The 24,601-nt window shown below is 44.7% G+C and overlaps 2 protein-coding genes and 1 non-coding gene across 3 annotated transcripts; all 3 read left to right on the top strand.

The window, feature by feature from the left end:
• Positions 1-211: 211 nt before the first annotated feature.
• Positions 212-3,611, top strand: LOC136450885 (extradiol ring-cleavage dioxygenase-like). The gene is made up of 3 exons (XM_066451546.1): positions 212-763; positions 2,770-3,140; positions 3,250-3,611. Exons 1-3 carry the CDS (start codon positions 227-229, stop codon positions 3,440-3,442), a joined length of 1,101 nt encoding a protein of 366 aa, XP_066307643.1. The 5' UTR covers positions 212-226; the 3' UTR covers positions 3,443-3,611.
• Positions 3,612-7,176: 3,565 nt separating this feature from the next.
• LOC136453735 (amino acid permease 8-like) lies at positions 7,177-16,027 on the top strand. The gene is made up of 6 exons (XM_066454293.1): positions 7,177-7,285; positions 13,947-14,180; positions 14,295-14,388; positions 14,530-14,893; positions 14,970-15,191; positions 15,322-16,027. The coding sequence occupies exons 1-6, from the start codon at positions 7,228-7,230 to the stop codon at positions 15,754-15,756; spliced, it is 1,407 nt and encodes a 468-aa protein (XP_066310390.1). The 5' UTR covers positions 7,177-7,227; the 3' UTR covers positions 15,757-16,027.
• Positions 16,014-16,087, top strand: TRNAV-AAC (transfer RNA valine (anticodon AAC)). Its single transcript has one exon. It is a non-coding gene; the product is annotated as a tRNA-Val (tRNA).
• The last annotated feature ends 8,514 nt before the right edge of the window (positions 16,088-24,601 follow it).

The following is a 24,601-nucleotide window of genomic DNA, read 5'->3' as shown; positions in this document are numbered from 1 at the left end:
CGGCCCGATCCAAGACCAAGATTCGAAGAGGCCCATCTGTCTAAATCCGCTTTCTCTCCTTGTTAGCGAGTAAACACGCCGTCGTGCGTCATTGCTTACACGCCAGTGACAACACGACGCGGGCCGGCAAACCGAACCGATTCCGGCGGAGGCCGGAAGATTCGTATTGCTGCGCGTCTAGAGTTTGGACTTTGGACCCCGTCCCCGTGCGACCAACCAAACCCCAATGTTTTTCAGGCGCCCTCCAATCATTTCTCTCGCGCTGCTCTGCTCCCCACGGACCACGGGGCACCACCACAAACCTGACGCGACGCACGCGCGCAAAATCCAGCGAAGCGAGCGCGACGACATAATGGGGCAGAGCCAGGGCAGAGCCAGAGCGGGCAGAGCCAAACCAGAGACGCGGCACGCGACGCGGGAGGGCGAGGAGGGCGAGGAGCAGCGGCGGCGGCGCGGCGACATCACGAGGCCACAGCCAGACGCAACAGCCGAGGAGGGGCAGAGGCGACCGCCGAGAAGCCCGGCCACCATGGACACCTTCTTCCTATCGCACGGCTCGCCCACGCTCTCCATCGACGACAAGATCCCGGCGCGGCACTTCTTCAAGTCGTGGGTGCCGGCGAAGGTCGCGGGCGACCAGCCCCCGCGCGCCATCCTCGTCGTGTCGGGGCACTGGGAGACGGCCACGCCGGCGGTCAACGTCATCCGCGGCAGCAACGACACCATCTATGACTTCTATGGCTTTCCCAAGCCCATGTACCAGGTCCGTTCGATGCCCACCTACCACCCTTCTCTGTCTTCAAATCCCCGCGAATCCGTTGGGAAGCCTCGCGTTTAAGATGACCCAGCGCATCAAAATTGGGTTTAGGATAGGCAACATTGCGGCTCGTCTGGATTTATCAGCGAGTTCTTTGTCTTCCTCTGCGCACGGGAAAGGTCAAAATCGGAAGTTTCTTCATTCGTATACAACAGCTAATGGCTTAGCAGTGCTTTTGAGTTACCCCATCAGATCATGGTCCATGCAGGTGCAGAAATGGGTATTCTTGTCTCGAATCATGAGATCATGTGCTTATCTTATCTGAAACAAGGATCACTAGAGCCAGTGACCATTGACCAATGTTCTGGTGAAATCAACATGAAATTAGGATGTGAAAGATGTAGTATCTATCAGCCTGTTGGCTCGTTGTTTCAGTCAGACCTTATCAGTCAGCTAACAATGTTTTTCCCTAACAACAAACTAGCACCAGCTGAGCTTATCAGCCCAGAAACCAACCAGCGAACAGATTCATAGAGCGTTGGGGGAAGTTGCCGGCCTAGAGCTGTACGGTAGTTCTAGAAAACTGAAGCTGCAGATGCAGACATCTAGCTGACCTGAATTTTACCAACCTTGGTGTCCCATCTCGTGATAGGCTCGCTTGTCAGCAGGAAGAGCCATTGGTGTTTGATGGCTCGTCCACATCGAAGTAGGTAAGGTGCGCTTGCCACTAGCCTTTACTTAATAATTTACTAAATTATAAGGGGTGCAAATGTTACAAATATTTTTGCGAATCCGTTTAGGACCCGTTCGGTTGGGGCCATTCCTGGTCAGAACGTATCCTGGCGATGCATGGCTGTATAAAATACAGTAGTATTCCAGGCCGGATCCGTTCCAGGGCTTGATTACGTGAAAACCGAACGTGCCCTTAGAGGAGTTCACATCCGTTCGGAATATTTTTTGCGACGGTATCTGAGTCCGAATCCGTTTAGAGGAGTTCACATCCGTCCGTCTGAGTCTAAATATTCAACATCCGATACCATATTCGTATACCTGTAGTTATCAGCTGGTATGCGACCGTTTGCACCCCTATTGTCAGCCGGCCGGAATTCTGTATGTCTCTTTTTATGATCTCTAAGTAAAAAAAAATCAAGAAAGCGATCTTTGCTAATAAGGTGCGTTTTTTCCTGTTATGCATGCCTACTGAAATCTGTCATAAGCAGTTGTTCTACTAGTATACGCAGCTTATCTACTGTTACTACTATACTTTATCACCTGAATTGCATAAGAATGCATCCTAGATAATGGTTGAGACTCATATATGCATCCAGGACTAAGAATTTAGTTGCCCTCTACTCCTCTAGGTCCCCAGGCTTGTTTGGTCCGAGGTCAATTGAAATTTGTGGTTTGATATTTCATATTGTGCAAGCTTAGTTCAGTGGAAATATTTTTTATCATGATTTTTAGGTGCTTGGCTTGTTTAGCCTCCAAGTTTCCATTCCAGTTTGAGACATCCACCAACTTATCTTTAGCTTTTACTACTGTTTGGTAGTCTATGCTTCTAGATAACGTAGGCTGAATGAGCACGTACTGGGTTGGTAGCTACTATAATACTGTATTTGGAATAATATGTCGCGTGTCATTGCAAATCTCCTCGATGTTTATTCTTTAATTGGGGACTGGGGCTCACATACCATTGCAGCTGCCGTTTTTTTCCTGCAGCACCCATGCTGATTAGCTGATTTGCTATCATATCACATCTCTGAAACTTTCTGAATGAAATCGCTACACTTTTCTATGCTTGTCTAAACACAGTGTGTAAATCTACAAACAAAAATGTTTGCCGCTGCTGCAAAAAAGTTCGATGCAGCAGCTAATAAAACACGCTGGTTGTGGTTGATGATGTTTGTAGTAGCTCATTCAGTCTTCTCGGCATCATGCTTGAATTGAATTGCTCTGAAGTCTGAAGTTTGCTCGCTGAACCTGAAGGAATAAACTCCTTTGTCCCGTTCCAGCTCAAGTACCCCGCTCCGGGCGCTCCTGACTTGGCCCTGCGGACCAAGGAGCTCCTGGAGCAAGCCGGGTTCGGCCCCGTGAAGGAGGACCACAGCCGCGGGCTGGACCACGGCGCCTGGGTGCCGCTGATGCTCATGTACCCGGACGCCAACATCCCCGTGTGCCAGCTGTCGGTGCAGACCGACCGCGACGGCACGTACCACTACAACCTCGGCAAGGCGCTGGCGCCACTGCGGGAGGAGGGCATCCTCATCCTCGGCTCCGGCAGCGCCACGCACAACCTGCGCAAGATGGGCCCGTTCGACGCGCCCGTGCCGCAGTGGGTCGCCGAGTTCGACACCTGGCTCAAGGACTCGCTCCTCAGCGGAAGGTAAACCTGAAATGAAACTGCTCAGTGCTCTCTCAGAGCCGCCGAGACCGTTGCTGCTGCTGCTGAAGTGCTGATCCATCTCCGGTCGCCTCGCGGCCTTGGCCATCAGGTACGAGGACGTGAACCGGTACGAGGAGAAGGCGCCGCACGGGAGGGTGGCGCACCCGTGGCCGGACCACTTCTACCCGCTGCACGTCGCGCTCGGCGCCGCCGGGGACGCCGCGAAGGCGGAGCAGATCCACCAGTGCTGGACCAACGCCACGCTCTCCTACGCGTCCTACAGGTTCACCACCAACAGCTGACGCGCTCGTGGGAAGCATCCGTCGACGGGCGTGACACGCACGCATGTAAAACTGTATTCCTAATAAACCACCGTTGTGCCGTTCCGTTCGAAGTAGATATGTGTTTGTTGATGTGTTGCATTGTTTCGAGAAGCATTCCGCTGTTAATGTATTCCATCGTCATTTTTAAGATTTTTTTTTTGTTGAGAAACTCATTTTTTTTATTAAGAGTTGAAGGGCTCCTCTCTAATCCCCAGTCACATTCCATCACCATTGTCTGTCTCGAAGTGGTGCATCATGTGTCTTTTTGCCTTTTTCACCCTTCTGCTTTGCTTTGTTGATCTTCTCTCGACCCATCACCTCAACTGGGCTGTACTTTCCGAAAGACCGATCCAGCCCAATTGTACATTGCCTGATGCCGTGCCGTCATCCGGCATGGCAACATGTGACACAAGAAAGGAACTCATTGGTTTGCCTTGCCATCTGATCATCAGTTGCTGCTGTACTCAGCAGCTTCCACAGGCAGCTTGCAGCTATTGCGCATCCGGCCATGAAACGAAACACGGAACCTGCATACATTTGTTTGTTGCCTGCAAAAGTCGCTCGGCTTCTCGCCCTGCTCCCAACTCAGGCAAAAAAGCCTTTGCCCGTTTCAGCGGTCCGCGAAAAGCATGTCGCCTTTGCCCAGTGGCATCGTGCTCGTGCATTGACATCGTGCGGTGCGGCCGTGCCGTTGCTGCCTCTGCATTTATACTTGTGCGGTTGTGCCGTTTCAGAGTTGGTCGCGTACAGCCGTCCAGGTCTAGCCTCGCCATCGATTCAGTTGCGTGAGCACCTTGCTCACGTCGACGCGTACCAGGGTACCATGCTGTGGGCTAGAGCGTAGATGTTTCGTTCGATGTATCCTGCAAGCTGACGAGGTGGCTCCTGGAAGTCTATCTATGGGTTTATCCACCACACAACACGGCCGGGGCTGTCGTGTTCTCTTCTCTCCATCGGATACGTCGTGCACGGCCAATTCGACGGTTTCGGAATACCAGCGACATGTCCGCATCAGGTGATGTCTTTGAACTTTGACAGCACTGACGAACGGCGGCGCGGTTAAAATCTTTGGCAGAGTTCGACCCATGTAGGGTGTATGGCTACTTTATATACATACCAGTAACACTCATAAGAAATCTAGGACTGTGCACGATTTCGAAGAGATCGTCTCTGCTTTTCCACACTTAGTTTTTGACGGTTAAACGATCCACCATCGACGACAACCATTAACTAAGAAAGACCACTCGACCAATAAAGGAGGCCATTTGTATAGTAAGCTATGGCAAGATCATGGCGGACTGCAAGGGATAATTAATGCGCTTAGTGCTAATTAGACCTAAAACACTTTCAGTGGCGTCAAGAGATGGGTGATCTCACGGTGATACACCAATCGGCTCCTTGACGTCCGCGACTTCAACTAGAAAAAGATATATTTCCCTTTTTGGAAGCTCATGCATGTATGCCGGCAGAGTGCTGCTCTCTTCTCTCTTTTTTTTCTTTCTCTATTGGTTAAGGTCTTGTTTGAATCCTTCTAATTAATTAGCTGCATTATTAGCTAGCTAGGGAGATGGTTAATACCTTTTTTTTATTATCTAGGTTGTTTGGACGAGCTGAAGCTTTTTTTCAGTAGCATTCGAGCATCTTCAAGAGACTTTTTATATCTTTCCTAATTTACAGAAATAGAGATTTTGGTGAAAAAACATCCCCTAGCAGATAGATATCTTCTATTCCGGATTTCTCGCTAGCTAAAGATGAGAGTGACGATGGCTCTCTAAATTGCACACGAGATATAGAAAAGTTATTGAATAGTATAAAGATATAGAAACGATTTTTACTCAAATGACTCTCCAAATGATTGTTTAGAGAGTAGATTTTAGAAAGACTCTTGAGATGCTAGCTCTAGTTGATCCAGATAAGGCTTAAATATGAGTTGTCAGTGTGAATCTTAAGGCAGCTCTGTGGTCCACTCCAACTGAAGCCTGCACTGGATGGACTTTTTTAAAAAAAAAAAATTGGCGCATAACATATGATATGAGAATGGAAGGTTAAAATAATCCTAGAAGTAAATTTACTATAGTTGTTTCTATGATACGTTTGGAGCTCATGAATTTCAGAAATATTTCACACTAGAGGAGCTCAATCTGTATGGTAGGGACCAAGAATAAAATCAAAGTAAGAATTATCTAGTAACATCTAGAAAATATTATCCAACCTAAATGGAATGCGCAAGGGACACTAATAAATAATAGACCTTCGGTTGAACACATTAGTCTCAACTGAAGTTGGGCCCGGTATTAATATGAGCATTAGTCCTGGGTCTAAGTTTTATGGACGTCGGGAAATCTTTAGTCCCGATTGGTAACACCAACTGGACTAAAGAGCCTTGGCCCTTTAGTCCCGGTTGGTAACACGAACCAGGACTAAAGGTCCTTCAACAGGTTAGTTCAAAAGAAAAATACCTCATCCAAAGTCACATGTGGTATGTATGTGTGGTGGAAAGCTATATGCGAGACAATGCATGAGGTCTTGGGTTTGAGTTACTCGAGTCACTAGGGTGGGAGCATTATTTTTTTAGCCTCGGATGGCCTTTAGTTCTGATTCAGGCAACCGGGAAGTCCCGATTGGAAAAACGAGATTAAGTCTTTCCCAACCGAAACTAAAGCCACGTTTTCTACTAGTGGGACTTGGAGTTTCGGCGAAAGTGCAACAAAACGAAATTTCAAGCAATATTTATTTTTACTACACATATATTCCGTCGCTAGTATAATACATTGACTAACAGTTATCCATTAATATTTTTCCTGTGATATTAAATTATAATCACAAACGAGTATTTTCTATACGTATTTGACATTAACTTTGTGTCATTAAATTTGTGTATCTGGTTTTACAAAACAGAAGGAGTTACAGTAAGCTGGAAAAAGGGCCAAAGGTTAAATGATCATATATATCTATTGTGAAATTTGCTGAAAGTATCTTGTTTCCCTATGGAAATTTGTGTGGTTATTGATTAAAGTCTCGTCTTAATGAAACTAAACGAGCCTCATAATTTCAAAAGGAGAGTATAGCTTTGAAGGTGCACTCCAGCATACTCCCTCCATCCTAAAATAGAGTGCATTGTGACTTCTAAAATTTGTATTAAAATACAATACATTCTACATAATGACTATGTTTAGATTTGGCAAGGTTTGTTAAAAAGGAAGCCATAATTTGAGGAGAAACTCTATAATTGGAATAATCTATGGGTACATGCGTCATTTGAGTATTCCCTTAAGTTGTCTTAGAATTTTTAGAACGCACTGTATTGCAGGACAGAGGGAGTAGTCTCTTAATAAACACATAATTAACAATGCCCAGGTAACATAAATGGAAGGGAAAAGGTGAACAGATACTATTTCCATAAGATACTCGATCTTGATGTATTGAGCCCTAGAATAGATATGGGATTTCGTGAGGCAGATTAATTGAGAACACCCCTGCATTGGTTGATGCCCTGGCAAATCTGCCTGGCACAAGCGTGCATCGCATCCCAGGCGTTGGTTTTTGGACGCCTGGGGTCGCATGCATTTGCCTGGGTGCAGCTCCCCAGGCCAAGGCTAAAACCAAACAGCCAAAAGAATGAATGTACAGTGAAAGGCAGGTCAGGTGCAACGCTCGCCACCTCTCTCTATATAGCTGCAGCGCACCGAGCCCAATCATCCCATCGACCCTGCCGCATACAGCCTTGAACTCTAGACTCTAGGGAGGCGGAGAGACGGACAGAGATGGACATGGAGAAGGTGGAGAGGAAGGAGGTGGACGACGACGGCCGCGTCAGAACAGGTACTAGACAGTCTGTGGACTCTGCACAATTGCTCCCTCTTCTAGTCTTCTACCTGCATACATCATCTCATCGAGCTCTGTAGTCTCTGATTTTTGGTCTCCGTTTATCCACCATTTGTCTGCCGTCGTCAACACCGTATCACCATGCTTCCGTAGTCGCAGTCCACCGTGTCCCCGTACTGACGAGACGTAGATTTCTCCATGCCTCAGATCCATAGGAAGTGGTAGGAATATATAACAGGCTGTAGAAGAACACTTCCTGTTTCATGCAGAGGCTAGCTAGTTCCCTAGCAAGACCTCACCATATCTACAGCCCCCTGGCCTCTGCCATGTCCAATTCCGCGCTTAAGATGTGTGTTTCTTACCCGGGAGGCTGGGGACGACTATACGCCGCAGTTGATCTACACATCCATGGCGACATGGCGTTGCTTTACTTTGGATAGGGACGTGAGCTGGTGCAGGCCGTCTTTCTCCGTTTCCACAGGGGAGACGTGGGGATTTCAGCTGCCAGCATATAGGAAGCATGCACTTCTCGTCTTCTCTTGCATGTCTTTCAGACATCAGACCCTTCTCGTTTCCCTCTTGGCATTTTCGCCATCTTTACACCGCACCTTGTAGCTTTTGGTGCTACTAGCTAGCAAGGTGAAGATGATCGTTGATGGAGCATGGACATACACATGCAATTTAATGAATCGAGTTCCCCATTTAATAGCTCGTACTACGACCGACACACATGCACATCCATCATTCAAAATTTCATATATTTTTGGTAAAATAAAATTTTATATACTCACTTAAAGTTCATATACTGTCTTGATGTTTGTTACCTGCAAGGCTGCAAAGCTTGCAAATAAGGAATGCTATTCAATTCAGAGTAGGTCCATGCATGTCACCAATTAATTTTTTTAAGAAATGTCACCAATTAAATTAGAAAGGCTATTCATAAAGATAATACAACAAATAAAATGGTGGTAACACAACATTTTGTTTCTTCAATCTTTTGTATGTAGTAAAAGATATAGGGCATATTTTAGAGGGCCTACTTAGACGTTAGACCTGACGCGAACATCTTTGTAAGTGTAGAAGTTTGAGCCTGTCCCTTTTGTATTAGTACACATAAATAAAATTTGAGTAAAATCGAATGTTAGCATAGGATCAGTAGATCTATCGGAACATGCATAAACACCCGGGTGAAACAAAACCAACTTTGCTTATGATGATCAGAGTTGCCACCTCATAAAAACCACAAACATCTTAGGCGAGATTTCCAATTTTGCATAGATTTCCATTCACTTGGCATGCCTTTTGCATGCGTCATTCATCGAGATTTAACGTTTCTTGAGCGTATCAATTTCCTTTGAAACAGCATCCGTGAAATTGAAGAGAAATATAATGTACAGATACCTTTGCACATTATCTAAAAAACAGACACCTTTGCATAGCATAACTGAATAAAGCTAGCGCCTGGACATGTGACATAGTGTATAACTGAATGAAGCTAGTCACGCCTGAAAATGTGGCATACATAGAGTGTAAAGCTTCTTTTGCCACATCTTCGTAAGCTAGGAACAGCGTAAGTGGCTTAGTATTGATGCTGGAACTGGGTCCTGCATCTGCTCCCAGTTGGTTGCCACTGGGCTACTCGCAAGATCCAAAATGCCAGTGACTTGGCAGCCACTGCCTTTAACATACAAAGAAACAAGAAGTATATGACTTTCTACTCCTGAACATTTCCAGTTGTCCAATACTAGTCTTCCAGAATTATATTCAGGCATAGTTGAGTTGCGTGTGAGATCATGCCATTAGATGGTTCTGGCAATGATTCTCCTATAGATTTATAGGAATCCCGAAAAGAATGGAGAACATTATTCACCTCGAACCGGAAATAGTCTATCAGAAAGTGTTTAGTGTGGTCCAATGGTTTGCATACGAACGAATGGCTGCAAACCTGCAAGCTGTGCTCTCTCCACTTCCATCAGGAATCATAATTCTAAACTAGAGTTCTTTTTCATGGCGTCAAAATAGTACATAACTAACTGCATATCGGGTGCACAATTGTGGACTTGTGGCCCTGAACAAGGCTTCTGTGAGTATGAGTGGACAGTTGAGCAGTCCTGAACACTGACTGATGAAGAGTGCAAGGATCTGTTTGGATGGGACTGTCGTTGAGATGATTCATCACAGCCTTGCCAACAGGGTGTCTTATTGCCTTATGATTTTGACTAGTTAATAATGACTGAAAGCAGGTAGTACCTGAATTCTCAACTGTTGCATGACCTGAATTCTCAACTGTTGCATGGCTGTTGGATGCCACATCACACTCCACATATATATAGGCAACCTGATGCAGTTTCCGAAAAGGCCTTTCATGCTTACACGTTGGTGCAAAGGGTGCGTTTATGCAGCTCCAATTGGGCTAACATCGCACGTGTAACACACCAAATCTTGCTTTACTAGCCTTGACAACTTTGCTAAGCATGCTTTAGTTGTATTATTGCTACTACTTTGGTAGTGCTTAGAATAAGCCAATGGAGTTGGCGTTGCATGACGATCCAAATCGGCTATGCGTATATACCCGATTTTTTTTTTTGTTTTTCAGCCCTTTTTTTTTTTTGAAAGATTTTCACAAATACGCCCCTGACAGTATCCTTTCAAAAAAATAGACCCTAACCTCGGCGCCGTGACAATTGGCGCCGAGCTTACACGTCTCGGCGCCAATTATAATGGCGTCGAGATCCAGGGCCATTTTCTGCGTGTCGTTGACGTGGCTGCTTGCGTGGCGCGAACGTGGTATGAGCTCAGCGCCGTGGATCTTGGCGCCGAGCTATGGGAATTAATAAATTTTAATTTTTACCATGACTTGGATATTGAGAAATGTGGCTTACTCTAGATTTTTTACAGTGACTTGTTGTTTGATCACTTAAAATAATCTAGAAATACTGGGTTCATGTTCATGAACTAGCCTAAAAATGCTTTTAAGTGTTGGATCAATAATTAACTCTTTTTTCATGATGCTGTTTTGACCAGGGTAAAACTATAGTTTCTTTTCTAGATATGAAGTTTGACTTTTAATAGAAGTTGTAGTTTGAGTTGAGTACAACAAACTTTGCTTTTGGACCTAAACCTAAATCAGTCTTTAACATGGCCGAATTGTGACGTTGTTTTGGCCCCTCTAAATCTTTCTAATTCTCTTATCATCGGTAGTGAATTGACATGTTTGCGAAATTTTATCTTCCAAATTTGTATATTTCCAATAGTTGTCTGTAAGTTTGTGGTGCAAACAATTTCAAGGACCTCAAGTCGTAACCCAGTGAACTTCCGCTTATCATTAATGCCTATACGTAGCGCATCATCTTGAACTGACTTGATACAAAGATGTTTCCTGGGCCCATTGGTACGATGTACTAAATGATCCAGGATGACTTGCATGTCATGCTGTTCCTGTAAGGTTACCTCAAGGTCCAAGTTTTGGACGTTGACAAACTCCTTGATCCAGCTACATGATGGTAGTATGCGTATATGCCCGTGCAGCTTAAAGCAATAACTGCGGGTCTTTGGCGGCCGAGCAATTGTATCATCCAGAGAAGGAAACAGACCATCCATGTTCTTATCGAGTCGCACTAACAAGGACTCCAGATGGTTGTGACACGAGATGGTAGAAAAAAACCCATGGATGTTGTCCAGGTTGGATATTGAGAAATGTGGCTAACACTAGAGTTTTTACAGTGACTTGTTGTTTAATCACTTAAAACAATCTAGAAATACTTAAGATAAAAAATTTGCCTGACCAAATAGAACTACAGCATATCCGGGCGACACAGTACAGAGCTCGGCTCCTGTAGTACGGCAGGGCGATGTAAGGCTCGGCTCTATGCGTCTATTGTATTGCTAACCGGAGATGCATCGGTGCATGCAACGAACCGTACGTGCATGTGTAGGCATGCAAGCACGGACGCAACACACCTCACCTGTAAGCACGTCATGACCTGTAAGCACGTGGAAATATGGCTAAATCTAGAATTTATGACCGTGGCTAAGTCTGATTTTTTACCATGGCTAAGTCTAAACTTGACGAGACTTGTTCTGTTGTCATCTCCTCAGAGAGTATTCAAACTCGTAGTACGGTATCAAATTGAGTTTCTATACAAATTTGGAAGATAAAATGTCGTAAACATGTCAATTCACTACCGGCGATAAGAGAATTAGAAAGATTTAGAGGGACTAAAACAGCGTCACAATTCGGCCATGTTAAAGACTGATTTAGGTTTAGGTCCAAAAGCAAAGTTTGTTGTACTCAACTCAAACTATAACTTTTATTAAAGGTCAAACTTCATATTAAAAAAGAAACTATAGTTTTACCCTGGTCAAAACAGCATCATGAAAAAAGGAGTTAACTATTGATCCAACACTTAGAAGCATTTTTAGGCTAGTTCATGAACATGAACCCTAGATCACTTTTTAGCTTAAGTATTTCTAGACTGTTTTAGATGATCAAACAACAAGTCACTGTAAAAAATCTAGAGTTAGCCATATTTCTCAATATCTAAGTTGTTGGTGTTTTAGACCGGCGGGCCCTCAGCCAACTAGTAAAAATGTACTGCGTGCCCCTAATCCCGTATGGTGATGCAAAGTGACACAAGATTTATACTCGTTCAGACAATAGGTGCCCTACATCTAGTCTGAGAGATCGATCTTGTATTCCTTACACCGAGATGCTTGTAGTAGGGGGTTACAAGCAGGGTGAGAGAGGGAGCTAGTCCCAGGTCTCTGCGTGGAGTGGCGTGGATTGCTTGAGATGTTGATCTCAAGCAGCGGGGAAGCGTGCGCATTACAGAGTGTCGAGTGTGTGTTCGTCTACCTCATGAACCCGTCTATGCCTAGGTGTGTGCGAGCGTGAGAGTAAGTCTGTCCTCCTATACGTGTTCGTCTATCTCGTGCGCTCGGGTCCCTCCTAGAAACGGCCCCGGTCCCTCCCTTTTATAGTTGAAGGGGGGACAGAGGTGATACATGTGTTAGCTACGTGGCGTCGTGCGAACAGAGGTGGCATGTCCGAGTCCTGTAGCCTGTTACTATGGTGGCATGGTTGATGGAGTGGTCCTGCCCTTGAAGTGCTGGAGCAACACGCCGGTCACATCCGATCCTTTGCGATGTGGGAGCTCCAGTGATAGCTTGACGCAAGGCCTGGCGGGCGACGAGCTGGTCACTGTGTGTTGACCGCGTGAAGAGCCGAGGCTCAGTTGGTGCCGAGGCCGAGCCGTCATGGGGGGGCTCGGCGGGCGCGAATCTCGAGGTTGCCGAGACCCTAAAGTAGATTGCCGATGCGTGGAGGGAGCAGTTGGTCATGTACACTGATTCCGAGGCTATAGTGACCCGGACTTGACTCCGCACGCCGCGTTGTTCCTGGATCAGGGGTTAGGTAGCACAGTGCAGTACGGGTGCCGGTCGTGGGCACAGTACCAAGCACAGCGGCCGATAACCCCTGCCCTGTCCTGTCCTGGACGGTATGGTGCTGATGCGACTTCCCGTCTCGTCGGCTGCTCTGCTGTGTCGAGCCGTCGTCCGTCTGATGTCGCGGGAGTGGTTGGTCGCATTAATTAGACGCGACGCTCTGTTGGGGAGATCAGTCGAGGCAGAGGCGACGGGGTTATTGCCGAGCCGGCCTCGAAGCCTCGGACGAGACGGAGAATTGGTAGACCGTCCGAGGCCTCGAGCGAGGCGGAGATTCGGTGGGCCGTCCGAGGCCTTTCGTGCGAGGCCTTGAGCGAGGCGGAGAGTTGGTGGCCTCGGTCAAGGCCGGGGGTTAGCCAATAGTTTATCTCTTGGCATTGATTTTGACGGGGTTTAAGCGATTTTTCAGTTGTTGCTTAGGGGACCTCTTTCTATGGTACCCGACACAAGTCATGGTAAAAATTAAAATTTATCAATTTCCATAGCTCGGCGCCAAGATCCACGGCGTCGAGCTCATGTCACGTCCGCGTCACACAAGCAGCTATATCAACGACACGAAGAAAATGATCCTGGACCTTGAAGCTCGGCACCAATTATCATGGTGCCGAGGTCAGGGTCTATTTTTTAAAATGGTACTATCAGAGGTGTATTTATGATTTTTTTAAAGGGCTGAAAAAAAATCGGTGCGTATATAACACTGGCAGTTCAATTCGCAGTTCAGTTGGCTTTGCTTTATGTAATGGTATCCAGCGCACGGGCAGTAGATCAATGGGCTAGCTTTTCTCAACTTGTTTGCATACGAAAAATGATCGAAAATGATGACGAATTACCAAGTGGGAAAAAGGAGTCATGGGTTGAGTAGCTAAAGCAGTAGATCAATGGGCTAGCTTTTCTCAACTTGTTTGCATACGAAAATTGATCGAAAATGATGACGAATTACCAAGTGGGAAAAAGGAGTCATGGGTTGACTAGCTAAGGACCACATCAAAGTATAATGATGACTTCAGTGGTGTACTACTGAAAATGCTCAGAGATTGCAACATACATGCAACATGTGGCCCCGTTCGACTTGTTGAATTTTAGTTGAAATTGGCTGAAAAACACGGTTTCTGACTGAATTGTTATGAGAGAAAAACACTGTTCTGTACGCATAACGCTGTCAGACGGTGAGCAAAGCAGGTGGTTAGCTGATCTGAATACTTATATTTGACAGGGACGGTATGGACGGCGACGACGCACGCCATCACCGCCGTGATAGGCTCCGGCGTGCTCGCCCTGCCCTGGAGCGTCGCCCAGATGGGTTGGGTCCTCGGCCCCGTCGCCCTCATCGGCTGCGCCTACATCACTTACTACACCGCCGTCCTCCTGTCCGACTGCTACCGCACGCCGGACCCCGTCCAGGGCAAACGGAACCACACCTACATGGACGTCGTCCGCTCATGCCTCGGTAACCACACCACACCATGTGGCTTTTCTGAATCTCGTCATGGGCAATGGTAGTAGCATGTTCTGATTGTGACTGACACTGACAAGAATATTTTCTGATCATGTGTGTGTATAGGGCCTAGAAATGTGGTGGTGTGTGGACTCGCACAGTATGCGATCCTCTGGGGGACAATGGTGGGCTACACCATCACCACTGCCACAAGCATCATGTAAACTACCCATAACCTAAACCTTGGTTGAAATCTCTGAAAATTCCTGTTCAGTGGCGCACAAACGCACATTTTAGTTTAGATCTGGTCTAAAAATGAAGTTTGTTGGGCGCGTCGCGTGTGTGAAACTATGAATGGCAGGGCCGTCGCGCGCACGGACTGCCACCACTACAGGGGCCACGACGCGGCCTGCGTCCCGTCCGGGACGATGTACATGGTGGCGTTCGGCATCGTCGAGGTGGTCCTGTCCCAGTTCCCGAGCCTGGAGAAGCTCACCATCATCTCGGTGGTAGCCGCCGTCATGTCGTGCACCTATTCCTTCGTCGGGCTGTTCCTGAGCGCCGCCAAGCTGGCGTCGAACCACGGGGCACGCGGCACCCTCCTGGGCGTCAAGATCGGCGCCGCCGCGGGCGTCTCCGCGTCGACCAAGACGTGGCACGCCCTGCAGGCACTCGGCAACATTGCCTTCGCGTACACCTACTCCATGCTTCTCATAGAAATCCAGGTACATCCCTGTGCACGTTGCAGCTAGCGTACAGCATGGACATTGACAATGTCCGTCCACGAACTGTGATCTTCAGGACACTGTGAAGTCACCGCCATCAGAGAACGTGACGATGAAGAGGGCCAGCTTCTACGGCATTGGCGTGACGACCATCTTCTACGTGTCGCTCGGGTGCATCGGGTACGCGGCCTTCGGCAACGCCGCGCCGGGGAACGTGCTCACCGGCTTCGACGAGCCGTTCTGGCTCGTCGACGTCGCCAACGTCGCCGTGGTTATCCACTTGGTTGGAGCATATCAGGTGATCTTCGAACCATAGCAACTGCAACCGTGCACCGCGCGTAACACACCTTTCAGGTCGCATGCATGCTCTCGACGCTAGCTGGCAGTTCGTTTGCATGATGGATGCGTTTGTTGTGTGTCGCATGCAGGTGTACGCACAGCCGATCTTCGCGTGCTACGAGAAGTGGCTGGGGGCCCGGTGGCCGGACTCGGCCTTCTTCCACCACGAGTACGCGGTGCACCTGCCCCTGCTCGGCGGCGGCCGCGCGGTGCGGTTCACGATGTGCAAGCTGGTGCTGCGCACGGCGTTCGTGGCCGCCACGACGTTGGTGTCGCTGATGCTGCCCTTCTTCAACGCCGTGCTCGGGCTGCTGGGCGCCATCGCGTTCTGGCCGCTCACGGTGTACTTCCCGGTGACCATGTACATCGCGCAGGCCAAGGTGGCGCCCGGCAGCCGCAAGTGGGTGGCGCTGCAGGCGCTCAACGTGGGCGCGCTCGTGGTTTCGCTGCTCGCCGCCGTGGGCTCCGTGGCCGACATGGTGCAGCGCCTGGGCCATGTCACCATCTTCCAGACGCAGCTCTGACTCTGAATCAAGGATTCAGAGCGCTTGCAGGCATGCCTGTACCGTATATTCACCTGTGATATTAGTATATTGGTTTGGGGACAACTAAAAATATGGAGCATGCAAGATGGTAAGTCATTCCAGCTAGATTTGGTGCATCGCAAGTGTGCTTTTGGGGGGTGAAATAGCAGGCAGCACACACTCTCCTTGACACAGCTGAAGCCCAGCTAAGCGTTGGGTTTAGTGTAATAATGACGTTGCTTTAAATTTACCACTTCGGTTTCGTGGTGTAGTTGGTTATCACGTCAGTCTAACACACTGAAGGTCTCCGGTTCGAGTCCGGGCGAAGCCAATTAATTTTTAATCTGGCATTTCATTTTAAACCTTACGTTCGGCCTTGAGAAATGGCAGTGTCTTCCCTGGAAGGATGGACCTTTCAACCGAGCACTAAAAAAAATCGTCATCTGCTGGCCATTTAATTTTTAATCTTTGGGCCTAGAGAAATGGCAATGTCTTCCGTGGACCTTTCAAACAGAGCACTCACAAAAGTCGCCGTCTGCTGGTAATGTGGACCTTGAGAAATGGCAATGAACTGCTCGGTTGGTCGACGGATCTGTCAGCAACGGCCTGCACGAGGCCGGATGGAACTGGATTCTCTGCTGCCAGTGTGCTGTCAACCTGTCACCATAAGAACATCGCAAGTGACTGCCACCGCTGTTCACGCCCTCTTAGGCCACCTGCAACGAATGACTCATAAGGATATTTTTTTGATAGTATTTCAATGGGAAAGAGAAAAGCTAGTAGCTTTTAATTAAAAGCTAGGCTCATCACATATTTTAAGATCATGTGAGAGTGTGGGTTCATTCATGTTATGAGCTACTCCCTCCGCTCCTAAATGTTTGTCGTTTCCTTTTCTCGATAAACAACTTTGACTAAATATATATTAAAAATATTAATATTTATGATACATAATTAATATCATTGATAGATATTTGAATCTAGTTTTTTAATAAAATTATTTAGAGTTAGAAATGTTGCACGTACTTTTTTATAAATCGAGTCAAAGTTATTGACACGCAAATCGTGGAGACTAACATTTAGAGACGGAGGGAGTATATGCTAAAAGTTAGCATTATGGAAAAAATTGGTTTAGAGCTGAGTGCCCCTTAGTAGCCCACACGAAACCGGAACGTGGAAGGGGAACTTAGGGTGTATCTTATATACTATGCGAATGTAAATGTTTCCGAATCGAAAACGCAGACGTTTCAGAAACGATGTTTCCGGAATGAGAAACATGACCATGTTCCACGTTTCAGAAAACTAGAGTTTTAGAAAAAAAAAATATAGTATTTTACCTCTGTGAACTATTATTGTTATCTGATTTACCTGACATCAAACTCTTTAAACTCTCTAAATGTTGCGATCCCACTTGAATTATTAAGAAAAGATTTCAAATAAAAATTGTGCTGGCACCTGGAATGAGTGTGCTACCTGGACACCTGGTTAGCGGGGCTCAAATAACACTCCAAATTATGGTGAAACTTGTCCACTTAGCCATCTAGGTTCAAAATTTTAACTTAGCGTGAGCGATCGTATTTTTTTTTGTAGCCACCTAGGTTAAGGAGCACCTAGTTTTTTTTGCGTGCCCAACATCTATTTTTTTTATAAACTGTTTATCAACAATTGGTAGCCAATTCAAATATTACCAAATTTTGTGTTATATAAGAATGAATACATTTAAGCTACCGAAATATGATCAGTGCCGGCCCTAGGGGGAGGACACGGGGTGCGACGGCCGAGGGCCCAAGCGGGGAGGGGGCCTAAGCCCATGTATACAAACCCCCATGCCCTATAGTTCATTAGGCATCGGCAAACTAATGAGAAAAGAGGCAAAGAACTGGCCAGCCGGCCCAAGAAGATCGTCGGCCTTTCTAGCTTTCTTTCCCAGTTTTTACCACGGCCCTCGGGCAGAGAGGAGGCGAAGAGCCGCGCCTAAGAAGTATCTTTTTATGAGAAGCAATGGATATGATGGAGTTATATTCTTCCTTAAGGTAATTATATTAGTTCTAGAAGTACAGATATATTGCTTTTTTAGTCTACATTGTTTCTCAACAATTATCAGACATGTTAAATTAAAAATATATTATTGGATTTGCTTTCGTTTTCTAGGGAAAATTAGCGTCTATATTATAAGATTTTATATATGGTCAAAAGGGGCCATCACGATAAGTTCGTCAGAGGGCCCTCAAAATCGTAGGACCGGTGCTGAATATGATGCACGTGCCTTAACAGAGTCTACTTCCTTTTGTTCATTTTTTTTTTCTAATGGCACACTTCTATATTCTTTCAGCACTCGGTATGGAATTTGGTAGGAAACTTTGGTTATCAAAAGCATAAGATTTTAGAATATTAGAGAACAAAGCAGCATGGTGACTTGACACTAGTGGAGTATCGTGGACTTGATTTGGTAAACTGGTGTACCGCAGTACACAGCAAAATCAGCAAGATAAAAATGATTCTCTTTCTTGCCACAGCTTTTTTTTTTTTTGTGGGAATTTCGGCAGGTGCACTGCTGTCAGTATGAGGTGCTTGTGACTACTCCACTTCACGTTTTTCAGCTCCGCTCCATGTTTTTTAGCCAAATAGGTTCAACTTCATGCACTCTACTCGAGAAGAAAAAAAAATATGGAGTTGTGAGAGCACCTGGAGGGGTGCTTAATAAACTCTAGATTTTTTATGAAGCTGCTCTACGGTGAAGTTTGTATAGCAAAGTTCGCGGAGCAGTCGACTGCGAGTTCTTTACGGCTGTTTATTACATGATTGAACGGTAAAACAGGAAGCAAAGCACATGAGAGGAAGGGAAAACAATTGGTTCTTGATGGGATGTCCATCCCAGCGTTACCGAGTAGAGTGGCGAATCTAGAAAAAACTGTGATGGGGGTTGGCGCAAACTCATGATAGAATTTATAGTAATCTAACATCATGATACATGCAAAATATAGGCATAATTGTGAAGCCAGGCTGCAAAAATCAAGGATTCATATATAGGAGCGAAATTAATAATATTATATTAAGATAAGAATAAACTTTTTACAATAGTGGTTACCTCTTATCATTTCACTCTACGGGTACTATCATCCAATTCTGGAAACGAACTATGACATCGCCATTTGAGATTGCATCAAGAAATTCTTGTTCCACGAAGCAAACGACACAGTCATTCATAAATTCATCCCCAATACGGTTACGTAGATCTGTCTTCACAATTTTTATTACTGAAAAACATCTTTCCATTGATGCTGTGGCGATAGGAAGAACTAGCACAAGTTTGAGGAGTTGACATACCAAAGGAAAAGCAATATGTTTTTATGTATCCACCATGAATCTACCAAGTTCAAAAATAGTATCCAATGGGGCAAATCTTGCATCGGTCCGCACATTATCAATGTAAATATGAAGCTCAAGACTAAGATCGTCTGGCTCATTTGAATCAAATCACTAGGATATGCATTTGCCAATTTCATCGAACTCTTAAATTTGAAAGCATCAAAAGAATTCTTGGGATTGAAAGTAGCAACATAGGTAAGCAATTCAGAATTTACCTCATTAAAACAATCATTAAATTTTGTAAACTGCAAATCAATAATTAGGTTCAAGCAATCATATTTGTAGTGATCATCACAGGGGGATTTTTTTCCTTTCAAGAATCCTTCCATTGTGCTTTGATTGGCTATCAAATTAGTGAACACAGTTAAACACTAAAGTAGATATTGAATAACAGCAAGCAGCCTGCAGCCATGCGTATATTTCCTTACCTGACATGTTGATATTGCTCCAATCAGCCAACGTCACGCCGGCGCCGGCCACGGCAAGATACGGCGATATCTGCAGGCTGTATTGCTGATTGCAGTGAGGGGGGCGATCGCAAAGGAAGAAACCTAGAAGTTGAATCAGAAAGACGAAGCATCAGGCGACGGCCGGTCTAGGCAGAGTAATCGACGGCATGATTTTTGGGCTTGTTAGCTTCTCGCTTCTGTTGTTTATTGGCTACATGATGTCCATCCATGTATTCATATTGGGCTTTTGCGTTTGCGGCCTGCTGGCCTTTGCACTGGGCTGCACAGTTGTTGGGGTCAATATTTAATTTCACTAGGGTGAGAATACAGAGGGTATCGCTGGTTCTACGGAAGTCATCGGGGTCGGTGGACCCCAACGCTTTACTGTAGATCCGCCCCTGTCCGAGGAATTATTTACATATTTACCATTATGATATGAGTGGTATAAAAAATACCATATTAGTGATTCATGTATCAGTAACACAGTGTAAAATACCATCCATAATAATGATAAATATGTAAATACCTCCGTCCGAGTACCATCACTTTACCCTACCTAATGCGCTTACACGGCATAGGCACTTGCGAGTGGAATGCAGATCTATGGTGTGGCACGAACGTGTCTTTTTTTTTTTATGGAACGTATGGCACGAACCCGCGTGTCTAGATGCATTGAATCCTTGTGTACTATGCCATACTTACGTCCTGCAAGGTACAAACTATAGATCGTTGTTGTATAACAGAACTTTACCCCATGCTATATCTATTTTGTCCACGCATTGTCTTCACCTTTGTGAATAAACGATTTTGCTTTGGATGAGTATATGTCAAGCATTGACTTTTACTTTATTATTACCGCCTGGTGATGAAGATGTGCGCGATTACCCTCTATCCTGAATTCCCAATCCTCTCAAGTAGCCTGTAGCCATAAAAGCATATGCATATATGGACGCTGATAAGCAGAATAACACATCAGAACAATATAGTACATGCTCAAAAGATACCGGTTTATACACCATCGTCATAATCCTCTAGTTCCAATTCCATTCCGTGAATTTGAAGAAAAAAAAAACACTACATGAGTTGTGCTTCTTACTAATCTTAACATATATAAAACTCTTGTTGCATCATCTGCCTTTTCTATGACTTTATAAATTTATAGTTTGGCTTTCAACTTTTAATGGAGTTGTTGCAAATTTTTTCCACATGCCAGTTAAGTACAAACTCTAGTGCTTTTTTTTATCTTTTATTCAAAATTTATATTATTATTAAAAAGAGTTTAGGTCTTAATAGTATTATCTTCACATGTTCAGTTGAAACTCAGCTTGCACCATGACACTAAAAATATTGAATTGGTTTAGACGTTAGTAGTATTACTTTCCACATGTTATGCCCTGTTCTTCAACACTAAGTCAGCAGTACTTTCAGTGAATGAACATTGTTTTTCTCTCACAATATTTCAGCATAAGCAGCAGCAAAAGGCCAAATTTTTCAGCGAAACGAACAGGGCCTTCAGTTTGCACCATGACACTAAAAACATTGAATTGGTTATATCACATGATTTTATGTGTGTAGTATTGTTTTATATATCATGGAGTGCTTAAAATTAAATTATCAATATTGATATGGCATAATGTTTCAGTAAAAAAATCTAAATTTATTTAAAACAATAACATATGAAATTTATTATCAGGAAGTATTAATATATATTAATGTGAATTGCCAGTGCTATTGCTATGTGGTTTGTTAAATGAATAATTTTCCATTGTTCATAAGCAACTAAAATAAATATTTGTCCTAATGTATGCATGTTTATTTGGTATATATGGTGAGACATAGTATTATGGTTATTTAGTTTCACGGTTGTAGAAGTCTACAACACACACACACACACACACACACACACACACACACATCATACTTTATGAGTATTATTTTATTTTCAATAATAACATATATTAGTATTTGATGTAGATTTGAGAGATATTTTATTTACTTTTTATAACGGCTCAGGTAGATACAAATATAAAAGTAATACTTTATATTATCTTTTATAATGACATGTATGTCTAGGTTGAACTCAAACTTATGAGGTTACTTTGCATTTTTTTATAATAACAAATATGGATAATTTATAAAATTATTAGAGGGTATTTTAAATTATCTCTCATAATGGTAATGTGGGTAAATTATACTGTGACCATTTTGAGTATGTTCTATGCTTTACCATCATTGTGCGAATATTATGGATTACTAACTTTTGTTTGAGAAACCACGCATATACTGTGACCTATGACCAGGAGGATCATGTCTGGTATACTAAGCAAAGCAGGTGGTCGGTGACATAACGTTCTATTATATAACTCGTTGAACAAAAGTATTCTATTTCTACACATTCACACAAAAGGTAAAATTATATTATTTTGCTTTTGGGGTTGAGTGGATTTATATTCTAATTCTTTGCATACGGAAATCTCCACATTTAAATAACTGTCATTTTTTCCTCTTTGGTGAGAGATTCGTTTTTTTCCTGTTTCTATTGATATAAGTGAAAATACAAAACTATGAGCGGGTATATATAGAAAAGGATAAAATAAAAATAAAAACCAACAACAACTAAAACTCAATGGTATGCAAACAACGACACGCAACGCGCACACGTCATGGGTCGTCGTAACTCTACATTTAGTGTCGTTTGTATTGGCCCCTGGTACCCTTGCCGCAAGGAAAAATGCTTAGATGGAACGAGGTGCACTGAGTAGGCTACTCAGACGTCTAATCGGACGGGATACCTCATCTACTTGGTGGACAAGGCACAATAAAAATATACTTCAAAACCAACTCTATTTGACTAGATGTACTTAAAAACAAACTAGAAAACCTACATGTAAACCAATAAGACTCTATCTACCTCTCCCTCAAAACTATATAAGGAGGGGTAGAGAGCCCCTAATCAGTCATCCCAAGTTCATTCGAGTAGAATCTCTCAAACATCATCAACGCCCCTGTAACACGAGTGCACGACCCCTGTAACCAGTATATTTATGTTCCGTGGTCTACCCCTCCGATTCCCTACGCATAAAACGTTAATCTACTTGTCAGATGAAAAATCCTATGACATTTTTAGCCACCTTAGGGCCAAACCAGCCGACCGGGAGCCAGTCTTAGGGACCACAACCTCAGTCGCTTGCCGGCCGTGTTCGTCTGCCGAACAATCGTCTCGCCCCGGCCGCAGTGCTATCATGGGGTAGCTTCTGAACACCGACTTGATCGGTTGAAGCTGACGACGCAACGGCCGGACGGGGAGAAATTTAAAAAGGCTTGCAATGTTGCGTGGCGATCAGATTCCGACCGTGGAAAAAAGGCACCGATCCGCGCGCAACAACCGGTGTCGGGACTCTGCTCCCCGCACCATTCTGGTTCCTGGTGCCGTGGTGCGGCGGCGATGTAGGAGTACGCGATACAGCCGCCGCTCGAGTGCTCGACCTGTGCGTCTGCCTACGCAGGCGTACACTGACAACGACGACGCAACGAGTAGGAGTAGCCCCTTCCTCGCTCGTCAGTCGTCACTGCTCTGTGCTCCCTTCAGCTCGGCTAGCGTTTCGGTTGCCGAGTCATATCAACGTGGTTGTGGTTGTGCTGCATGCATCGTTTCGGCCGTGTTTGACAGGTCGTGCCGTGCCGCCACGAGCAGCAACGTTGTTGTGGTTGTGCTGCTAGGGCCAGTGCCGAAAGGAAGTTGCGCTCCGCATGGACCTCCACGGCTTTTGCCTGCCCCGGGGCCCCCGGCGGCCATCCGTCGATCTGCCTGGATACGTCTCTAGAGTCGAATCACGACGGCGCGACGCCGATGTTTGCCTGCTTTGTGAGCCTGTGTCTGTGTGGGTGTGGGTGTGGCCGTGACGCGCTGCAAAACCGTATGACTTCGCCTTTTCTTCGAGCGGTTTCTGTGGGTGCAGTGTTGTGATTGTCCGCTTGGCTCTGCATGCATAAATATGGGTTCTTTTTTTTTAAAGAGTTTTATTAGGACATAGCCCTGGTATTAGCATTCATAAAGACCAAAAGTCTATAGCATGCAGAGGTGCTTAAGACATCTTCAAAAGTATTTCTTAAACTCACTTCCTACGTCATCATTTAGAGAAAAATCGCTATCTATATTTTCCCACCACTAACTTTCTATATATCTTACCCACATTCTAGATATCTAACATTGTCCTTTATCTTTGGCTAGTGAGAAATTTAATTAGAATAAAGGATGACAATATTTAGATATCTAATTATAGAAGTTGTTGGAAGGATAACATTTTTCTAATGCGTTCGGAAAAACTCAACTGAGACTCTTCTTCCCAGAAAACTCAAATCGAAACCCACTAACAGGTTTACGCCCATTCAAACCTCGACTTACAAAAGCTAACCTATTTTCCCCTCCTGATATGCTTTTCATGGAAGAGAACTCCGCCAACAGACTTTTGCGTAACATCTGTCAACTACCGAGCTTTTGCAGTTAGATATAGAAACTTCTCTCGCTTGCTTTCCACTTGATTCAACGAGTACGGGATGTCTGTATTCGGTAGAGATCTAAATTCTTGTAGAAACATTTTGGATCTAGAGTTTTTTTTAGAAATGTTTTGGACGATGAATCAAAATCACTTTATAAAATTACGCCCTATTCACTTGATCTTAGTCTGGTTTATCAGTTATGGCACAGTATTTTTCTCTCACAACAAATCAACATCAATCTGCTTATCAACCGTAGAAACCATCAGTCGATGGCTGTTAGGCTAGATTCTAATTCTCAAATAAAAGTTTTTTTATATAAAAAATCATATAAATAAAAATATGATTTAAAAAATTCTGAACTTTTTTTTGACAAAGAACAACTTAAATACACCCATTTTAACTTTTGCACTAAAAATAATTTATTAAAAAAATCATTTGCTAGCGCAGAGATGGTGGCAAGAATTGAATCCAGCGAAACCAGCTTTTCACCGTTTCACACTTCTACGTGCAAATAGAGAAACGTTTCTCCT

This window comes from Miscanthus floridulus, chromosome 5, assembly GCF_019320115.1.
Source record: "Miscanthus floridulus cultivar M001 chromosome 5, ASM1932011v1, whole genome shotgun sequence".
NCBI lineage: Eukaryota > Viridiplantae > Streptophyta > Magnoliopsida > Poales > Poaceae > Miscanthus > Miscanthus floridulus.
This window is presented reverse-complemented; position numbering and strand designations above follow the sequence as displayed.